The 9,793-nt window shown below is 42.6% G+C and overlaps 1 protein-coding gene across 2 annotated transcripts; it reads right to left on the bottom strand.

Annotated features, from left to right (window-relative positions):
- Positions 1-4,196: 4,196 nt before the first annotated feature.
- On the bottom strand, positions 4,197-9,236 carry Calca (calcitonin related polypeptide alpha). Of its 2 annotated transcripts, XM_046438346.2 has the most exons (5): positions 9,155-9,236; positions 7,946-8,040; positions 7,245-7,382; positions 5,038-5,224; positions 4,197-4,484 (listed from the first exon to the last, which is right to left on the bottom strand). In XM_046438346.2, the coding sequence occupies exons 2-4, from the start codon at positions 8,029-8,031 to the stop codon at positions 5,065-5,067; spliced, it is 384 nt and encodes a 127-aa protein (XP_046294302.1). In that variant the 5' UTR covers positions 8,032-8,040; positions 9,155-9,236; the 3' UTR covers positions 4,197-4,484; positions 5,038-5,064. The 2 variants fall into 2 exon arrangements, with proteins under 2 accessions (XP_046294302.1, XP_046294301.1); XM_046438345.2 differs by lacking the exons at positions 4,197-4,484; positions 5,038-5,224 and adding an exon at positions 5,686-6,358.
- Between the last annotated feature and the right edge of the window lie 557 nt (positions 9,237-9,793).

Raw genomic sequence — 9,793 nt, 5'->3', positions numbered from 1 at the left:
TTTAATATCTATTTATCTTTAAAAACTCTTAGTACATAAAAGAGAATAAAATGTTCCCTTTCTTTCTTTCTTTTCTTTTCTTTTCTTTCTTTCTTCCTTTCTTTCCCTCTTTCTTTTTTTTTTTTGGTACTGGGGATCCAGAGGTGCTTAACACACTGAGCCACATCCCCAGTCCTTTTTTTATTCTAGCAAATTTAATTCCTTTATTGTTATAGACTAGAAAAAAATAATATGAATGAAGATTTTATTGCACTAATTCTTAAAATCAAAGATTTTGATCTTTCTCTAATGTCATAAAAAAGGAAAATAGGTATTAAGATACAAAAGAAATAAGTGGAAACTATAAGTTGGAGTTTTAAACTAAACTCTCATAAAACAATTCCATCCAGCACAAATAGCCTAGAATTGGAATTTCTTCTTACCATGACATTTTGATAGGGGATTGGATTTGTGGAAGGATCCCAAACAGCTGAATTAGAGCACTGGCATGATTATTCTAGAAGTATATGGCTTTTTGAGAAGGGCACATTCATTCTCTAAGAACAATTCTTCAGTTGCTTTTTTGCATAATTTGAGGTCATATTGTTGCTGTGTATGTGTTCATGATAAATATACCTTTATTTCTATTCTTTTTTCTGACATGTGATACCCATCCTTTTTCCATAGGGCATTTTGCCTTGAATTTTTTTTTTTACCTACTAAGAAGTTGTCTCAAATTATTCTTGTTTGTATTTGTTTCATATATCCTTTACTATCCTTTTATATCAATCAATTCTGAATCCTTTTGTTCTAAAAGTTTCTTTTAAAAAAAACATGGGGCTGGGGTTGTAGCTCAGTGGTTGCCTAGCATGTGTGAGGCACTGGATTTGATCCTCAGCACCACATAAAAATATTAATCAATAAAATAAAGTTATAAAAAAACAAAAACTAAAAGAAACATTGCTGGATCCTTTTGAAAATCAATAATCTTGATTTTTAATTGATGACTTTAATTTAGTTATTTTAAAGCTATATAGAAATATATTACTGCCATTATATTTCTCATGGTCCATTTATTATACATTTTTTATTTCTTTAGTTCCTCTGTTGCATTAAAGAGAACAGATTATATGGCTAGTTTAAAAGTTATTTGTTATTGTTTATTTTTTGTGGTGATTGCCTTAATTTTAACAAGCCCCATCCCTATGTTTATTTATTCCCATTAGTCACAAATATAATGAATATCCATATACACACTACACAGCTTAGAAATTAAAACTTTTGGAAACAAAACCTTGGTAGAACTCAACCTGTATATCTCTTTTCATGATATTTCCTTTCCATCCCCTCAAAGGTAATCCCTCTTTTAAATGTGATGTGTATCACCCCTATACATGACATGATTATTTTTACCACATGTATATTTATCCATACATTATGTAAAGTGCTGTTATGCGTATTTCAAGCTCAAAACAAATGGTATAACCTGGTATGTGTCCTTTGCAACTAACTTTATTTTGTACTCAGTGTTGTATGGTTTCTACAAATTGATATACATATTTATGTTAATGCAGTATAGTGTATTATATATGTGCATTATATGAGTAAACCATAATGAATTTGTCTAAAGTGTATATTTTTCAGTATCAGTAGCAGGAGGCTGGAATAGAGATAAAATGAATATCCTTTGGGATGATTTAAGAAGACCTAACGAAAATGGTTACTAAGATGAATTAGTAAAAGGAACCAAGTAAATTTTGCCAAGTTAGCCATTCAGCAAATTAATCTAGAGACAAAATCTTAATAAGATGAAAAACAAGCTATGGTAGCAAAAATAATTCCATTCTGTAATGCCCCCTCTATCAATCTGCTCAGGATGCCATAACAGAATACCACAGACTAGCCAGCTTAGAACAGAAATGTATATTCTCACAGTTCTGGAGGCTGAAGTCCAAAATCAAGGTGCTATTTGAATTGGTGTCTTGGCTTGCAGTTTCAGCCTTCTCACTGTGTCCTCACCTGGCCTCTTCTCTTTGTATGCATGGACAGTGACAGAGAGCTTTCTCTTCTTATGAGGACACCATTCCTGTCAGGTTAGGGTCCTACCTTTATTACCTCATTTAACCCTAATTACCTCCTCAAAGGCTCTGTCTCTAAATACAGTCACATTGGGTGTTAGGCCTTCAATGTATGAACCTGAGAGACAGAGAATTTGGTGTAGAATTGCCCCAAATCTTATAAATTATTTAACAATTGCCATGGCAACACTACACCAAAGCAATCTCAATGTCAATGGCTTAATTATATTTACAAATATTTATTTTTCTTGCTCATGTGAATTTTGGGTAGGTATCAAACCTAGAGATCTCTCTGCCTGTCTTTATGTTTGCTGCATGGGAAGAAAAAGAAAACCTCGTCATAATTAATCAAGAGAAGGAAGAGTTGGGTCAGAGACATGTCTAAATAAAGAAATAGTCTGTGTGAAGGCCTTGTGGCAGGAAACAGAATTATTGCCAAAGTGGCAACCATTGAAGCCTTCAGAGAGTTGAGGGATTCACTATCCAAGTGACTACTGGGGATTTAGGGTATTGGGCAATTCAGACTGAAGAAAATCAGGCCCAGAGAGAACCTGAGAGTTGACTGCAAACATAAAAGGGAAGATTTAATTTCATTCATTCACTCACTCATTCATTCAATAAATACTTACCAAGTGCTAACTTGTGCCAGGCAAACTGTTCTGTGTATAGCAATTAATGAAATGGCCATATCCCTGCCCATTGTGAAACTTACATTTATGATAAAGGATACAAACAATTAACAAAATAAATAGGGAAAATGTACAGTATGGAGAAGGTAATAAATGGTAAAAAGAATAAAATAAAGAAGAGGGTTAGGTTGTACTTGTATGGGTGTAGTACATTCAGAAAGGATGGCCAGGGTAGGTGACATATGAGTAAAGGTCAGGTGCAGATGGGGACCATCAGGTGAGAGTGTTCCACACAGCGATGCTTGGAAGTGCAAAGACTTGCCATGGTTGAGGCTGAAGAAAAGTAAGAAAGCCAGTGCGTGAGAAAATAGGAGATGAGGCCAAACATGGATTGTGAGTGGGGAGAGATCAAGTCAGCTTTCTCTTGAGGCAATACAATGCCTCAAGAGTTTATTCAGTGATATGGGGAGTTACTGAAGTGTTTTGAACCCATGAGAGACGGGTTTTTTACAGAGACATGTGGGCTACCGTGTTGAATACAGACTGGAGGGGGTCACGCAAGGAACATAATTCTCTGTGATACTGAGAAAATAATTAGAGTCAGTGGTATAAAAGGCTGACTAACTAACTAACCCTATTAACTGACTGTCTACCAGTGAAACCACCATGTCACCTTAGAATTATACCAGATGCCAGGGATATTGACAGTGGGAACTTACTTCATTGAATAAGGCATGAGACTCCATTACATTCCAGAGTCCTCCTCATATGGAGAGACCAGGATTCTGCAGCATGTATCCTCTCAATCTACCCCGACTAGAATGTAAGCTCTATGAGAGCAAGGAGTTTGGTCTCATCTGTTCATTGCTCAGTTCCCAGTGCCTAGAATAATGCTAGCATATGGCAGGTGCACAATAAGTATCTGTTAAACTTATTACAGGACCTTAAGCAAGATACTCTTCTGTACCTCACAGAATAAAAAACTGGACTGAATGGCATTGGTGATCTTTCTAGGTGGGCCATTGTGATCCCCATTTTGAACTTGGAGCTATCCTTTCTAAAGTGCTTTGCAGGCTAAGTGGTGCATGAAGGGGCTCTTCTGAGCATGAAAGACAAAGATGGGTCCAGGGAAACCTTGAGATAAGAGAAAGTACATGGATAACCTCTGAGGCTGTTCTCTTTGATATGCACAGGGTTATAATTTGAATAATGGATGTTTCACTCAAAACTGAGGGTACATGACTGAGAAGCCAACCCAAGCATGTTGCCTTTGCTTCAGGGAAGTCAGCCTGGTCAACAATGTATTCACAGGCCCCTGAAGCTTTCCTGGGAACAATAGCATAAAAAGCAGCAGAAATTTCATTTAAGGGTATCGAAAATACATTTTTTTAAATTTTGATGAAGTTCACGACAACACTGACATTTCTTTAAACAAATAGTTCCATCAAGGCATAACATTACCAGGTGTCCCCAAATGCCCAAGAGGCAGTGATTTTATGTCCCCCGAGGTTTAACAGAGCTTCCACATCAACAGAATGTCTGATGAGGACCAGATTTGCTATCAGATAAGCCAATGAGACATACTGTCATGTTTATTAGATACAGAATCAAATATAAAAATGATGTACAATAGATAATTGCAATGAGCTTATTCTGCACTCAGCTTTAGTTTCTTTCAAATGAAGAAGGTAGTTTTCCATATCAAGAAGGATGCAAATATGTATATCTTCCATGGCAACTTTTTTATACATTGCTTTCATTACACATTAAAAGAAGTGGAGTTTAGCTTCATTGTGACCTACAAGAAATAAAAAAATACCTAGAGTTTAGTTATTAATTGTCAGGCTCTTGACATTTATTATTTCATCTGCTCTTTATATTAATATTAACAGGTAGGTTCTATTAAACCCTCAATTTACTCTTTCTGAGGCTCAGAGAGAGTCAGTGACTGGCTCATGATCCTATAGCTAATAGAGGGCAACAGTTTTTGAACTCAAGACTCAGCTCTTAATTCAGAAGTACAAGGCATTTTAGTATAAGCTCCAAAAGGATAATGTCTTTACCTTTCAAACTCAAAGGCTAGAGTAAGCACAATTTTAACGGCATATAAGCAGGATGTGTATTCCTGGCATAATGATCTCAGTGTCACAAAGAAAGAATAGAAAAGCAGAAGATGGACTCAGTAGTGTTTCAGCTATTGGGTCTTGGTGTTCTTTCTCCAGACACTGATGTGGGCAACTTCCCTTGTGGATTTTTTTCAGTGATATGGGCCCAAGGAGCCTAGCAGTATGGAATACATCCTTGAAATACATGGTTATCCATCCTCCCACCTGACAGTATGAGGTAGTCACCTTCTTCCTGGGTCCATTCAAAACTGCTCAATCCCGAAGTTCTCTGCGGCGCCGGCCAAAGGCTTTGGAACCCACATCAGTGGGCACAAAGTTGTCCTTTACCACACCCCCTGATCTGCTCAGCAATCCTGCCAGCCGCTGGCTCACACAGGTGGCAGTGTTGCAGGCTCTCTTCTGGGCAGTGACACTGGTTTGCAGAATGGAGAAAGGAAAGAAGGCCTGTGAGTGAGGGCTGGGGGAGGAACCCACCCCATGGGACCATCATAGTAAAGTTGCTGCTCTGAGATGCATCAATTAACCTAAAGTGTTTCTCCTAAACATAATTATCAGAGCAGAAAATCACAAGGCCATTAGGGAAAATGCCATGATCACTCCCCTTAGACGTTCCCAGGAGTGTCAGAAAACCCGAAGGTGACTAAGGGTGACTGGTCATGGAGCACAGGGCTGTAACAGGCAATCTTTCCTGTACAAATAGACTAAAAATCAGCAAAGGTTTATGAGACTAGAGTGAATTATAGTGTCATATCCAAGGCTATTCACTAGGACTGTAGAATTCATTTCACAGTTACCAGCACAAAATATCCCTTCTTAGGAAAATGAAAATACTCTGGTCTTACCTGGAAGAAGAGAAGAGGTTGTGGCATCCAGTCCTACAGGTGCTTACCTGCTCCTTAGTGCCCTTGTTCTTGCTGCTTGAGATGAGTTACAGTAACCAATCACCACACCCTGTGTCCAGTTACCCCAGGGCTAAGACTACTTCTAAGCACAGGTCCTAAACACCATGGCACCTGAGATGCAGGCTAGAGCAATGACCACCACAGCTCAAGTCTTTTTAGAAAAATATTTTTATTTCCCAAATGATCCGCACATTCAGAAGCAGGACTGAAAAGTTTTGCTATGAAATCACCAGGGCCCTCAGAGAACTGCCCCTGCTCTGATATCTTCTTGGTTGATTCTTTTCCAGATTGTGAGTTCTCCCTTCTCTCTGCCCACCCGAGGTTCCAGACATCCTCTGCCATAGAAAAGCTACCATTAACAGCCTGAAGAGCAAGCAGAGAAGAACCACATGCATCAAGTTATAGGAATAAAGCAAGAAAGAAAGTTATAAAGGAGAAGGGGAGTTCAGATGGCATCCTGGGGCATGCCAACATGAGGGCGGTGCTCTGTCTCCAAGTCGCTGGTCATATCCCTTTTCTTGCCAGGTGCTCCAACCCCAATTGCAGTTTGGGGGAATGTGTGAAACTTGTTGAGGTCCTGCGTGTACGTGCCCAGCATGCAGGTACTCAGATTACCACACCGCTTAGATCTGGGGCTGTCCAGGCTGCAGGGAAAAGACATGCCAGACAGTACCATGCACCAGGGGCAGCCCCCGTGGGCAGTCAACAGAAGGCTAGACCAGACAGGGGAACCATGAGGTGGGAAGGAGATGCAGGCAGGAAGGTAGCTCATTCCTCTATTAGGAGGGCTCAGAGGTGCAGTGGGCCAGGGCAGTGGTAAGGAAGGGTGACTTTTTCTGGCATTCCACATGCTGTGCAGATCTTCATGCTTGACAGGGGGATTATCAGGGTGGATGCAGGTTAACACATTCCTCTGCTCAGTCAGTGCAAGGGGCTAGGCAAGGGCCGATTTCTTTTCTAGGCTTAGGGTGCACAGGGAGTTGGGGCTGGGAAAGGGTGCTCTTACTGGCCCTGTGACAACATGCATATCTCCACAGATGCCTTAGGCCTACCTCAGACACTGCTCTATCTGTCCCCACCCCCTGCAAATGCTTTGCCTTCCCCTGGCAAATATAAAATGAAGGCTCCTGGTGGGTGTGAAAGAACATCATATGCAGATTAACTAGGCCAAATTGAATTTCTAAAATCTCCTGAAATATACCAGGTCCATCCTTGGCTCCAGGCTTTATCCTTACCAGTCTTAACTCATCCTATGCTGAAAGGTCTTCCTAGGATCACAAGATAAATTCATATAGTTAAGCGATTCCATACCTTGTCTACTTTCAGAAATGGATCTTTTAAATATGACATAACCACAGTCTCTCCAGCTGACCACTATCTTTAGCTGAGCCTGAGAACAGTCCCAGGTCCTGCTGAACACAGACTTCTGGATTTAGACCATTATGTTCTCTCCTACCTCTTGGGATTCACCTTTCTGGATATGTCTGGGGTGGTGGAGAGGCCCTGTGCTTGCCAGGTGGGGAGGCTTACCTGGAGTCCTCTGTCTCCTGCTCTCGCTGCAGCTCACTGGCCTTCATCTGCAAATAGTCCTGCACCAGTGCAGCCAGCAGGAGGCGTGCTTCCTCTTCACTGAGTGTGGTCAGGTCTGGGCTGCTCTCCAAGGTGGAACTGCAGAGGGGAAGCAAACCTAGTGCAGGTTCTGAACCCTTGCCTGCCTCCTCCCGGGAATAAGCAGCCAGGCTTCCGGTTCTCTGATTCTTCCCCCTAAGAATGCAGCTGCTCCAACTCCCAAATGAACAGGGGTTGAAGCCACTGTCTTCATCAGGAGTCAGGCAGTGGTGTGGCCTCCTCCCAGTGGTGTACTGGAGCCAGTTCATAAAAGTTTAAGACAGGTGATGGTTAAATTTTCAGGAATTTTGTGCACTAAGTGTTAATGCAGCTAGTTAATAATGATCATTTAATAATGACCGAATAACTTAAAACCAGCTTTCTGGAGGAAATTTATGTATGTATTTATGTATGTATACTTTTTCTGGTATAAAAATGTGTACCATATAATTTTTAAATAGTAATAAGATGTATAATACTTTATACATACATATGAGAACATATTTTTATATATATTTTCCCCAGAGAGGAACATTTAGTATACCACAATAAAAAAAACAAGGATTTGTTTGATTCCAGGAGAAGTAGGAGGGGAGTAGAGCTGTGTCCTCAGGCTGTCTTACCTGAATGGCACTGCATGGAGGCTGCCTGCCTGGTACAGGACCAAAATGCTGAGAGCCAGGATCGGGAAGAACTTCTGGAAGCCCATGACGACTCCCTGCAAGGAAAGAATGAGGTCATCAGTTCCACCAATTCAAAGTTCCACCAATTCAAAGTTCTGTGAGCCCACAGACCTGGTTCCTGTCTTCTTCTAAGCAGAAGACCTGGTTCCTGTCTTCTTCTCAACTCCTTGGTTGCATTGCTTCAGGCTGGTCACTATATTTCACTTCATCTTTGTTTACTCATCAATCAAGTCAACTGCTGAGAGGTCTAGTGGGCATGTGGCAGGGTTTGGCAAGCTGGAGAAGGAATTTTAGCTGCAGGACATATGGGTGGGGAGGCCTCAGACCTATCCACCTTTCCCAAATGCTGCTCACAGGCACATACACCTGTTGGCTAAGTCTGGCGTGTACTCTAGGAGGGGCTCTGCCACACAGCTGTTCCCATAACAAGACCCAGAACTGTCTTGGGGTATAGGGCTTTTGTACATACCCGGAGATAGGGAGGGAGAGAATAAGTAGAGAGGTAATATCTCTGCAGTTGCAATCTGAGACATTGAACCATTTCTAGTGCTCAGCTGCTCCTCCCTCTGGCAACTCTGTTGCCTGCAAGAACCAAGCTTAACAGAGTCTTAAAGTTGGGACCCAAGACATCTCTTGGCACTCCCAGAACCTGCCACTGGGGCTTGCAGTTTAGGGCTGCTGCCATTCCATTCCGTAGTTGAGCCCATTTGCCCCGGATTCGGATTCGCTCTGGCCCAGGCTCTGAACCAATTTCCCAAGAACGCTACGCATTAGAAGTGATCACCGAACGCACCATCTACCGAAAGCTACTGCTGCATCCTGCTGCTTGCGCGGTGCCTGGTGAGCCCAAGTGTCCCAAGATTTAGCATATCATACGTGCAGTGGGACAATGTGAAACCGGAGCCGGCAATCACGCAGGGAGAGAGGAACAAAGAGCTCCCGGTCTGACACTGTCCAGTCCTACTGGGCCAGAACCTGGAATAAATCGCGGACTAACAGACTGTTTAACCAAGAGACCCAGACAGAAGTGGACGGAGATCCGAGATTGGCAGGGAGATAAACTAGACAGACTAATGCCGACAGAGGGGAGGAAGAAGAGAGGGGAGGGAGAGATACAATAACCACCTGAGCAGGAATCTCGCGGCTCACCTGGAAGGCAGTGACTTGGAGCAGAGAGGGCTGCGGTGTCGTCCAGCTAGCGCCCCGCGGAAGTTGCAGCCACACTTGGGCTGGGCAGTGGCTCCAGTAGCTCCCAGCGCCAGCGGCTGCTCTTATTCCCGCCGCGGTGGGTCGGGAGGGGTCCCTGAGGGCCAGGCAGCCAATGGGCGGAGGGGTCCAGTGCCCCAGCCAATTGCGTCACCCCCATGCTTCCAACCTGGAGCATCCAGTATGACGGTCCTACTTTTATTTGCATTGAGGTCACTGATAGAAGTAGGGGGATGGTGGAAATGAACGAGAAACGTCCTTAAAGTGAGCGGGAATTTGAGGGCAGTTTGACGTCATGATAGATTTCACTTCTTAATTTCCTCCTGGCTTTGAACTTCCGCCCACTCCAACCCCAGTTGTGAGATTTTAGAAGGAAGAGTGCAGGACTGCAGGGACTCCTGGCTTACATAATTCTGATCCTAGACCCCTGCCCAAGCAGAGCCTGGAGGATTAACGGGCGTCAGGATGGATTCTCTGCCCAAGAAGAACCCAACTCTGCAGGTGGTATCACCCACAGAGGGAGAAAACTCATGGGAAGCAGAGATAGCTGGGAAAATGAACTTTTTGGGATCTGAGCTCAAT

This window comes from Marmota monax, unplaced genomic scaffold (assembly GCF_021218885.2).
Source record: "Marmota monax isolate L192 unplaced genomic scaffold, Marmota_monax_Labrador192_F-V1.1 WCK01_AAM20220418_F8-fsc00061, whole genome shotgun sequence".
Classification (NCBI taxonomy): Eukaryota; Metazoa; Chordata; class Mammalia; order Rodentia; family Sciuridae; genus Marmota; species Marmota monax.
The sequence above is the reverse complement of the archived record's forward strand: the minus strand, read 5'-3'. Positions and strand labels throughout refer to the sequence as shown.

Bases quoted from the DNA above. Each gene is read 5' to 3' on its own strand.
- Calca (XM_046438345.2), bottom strand. From the start codon at position 8,031: ATGGGCTTCCAGAAGTTCTTCCCGATCCTGGCTCTCAGCATTTTGGTC. The intron at 7,383-7,945 runs GTAAGACAGCCT...TCCCCTCTGCAG, and splicing joins CTCCATGCAGTGCCATTCAG to TTCCACCTTGGAGAGCAGCC. The intron at 6,359-7,244 runs GTAAGCCTCCCC...TTTTCCCTGCAG, and splicing joins CAGGAGACAGAGGACTCCAG to CCTGGACAGCCCCAGATCTA.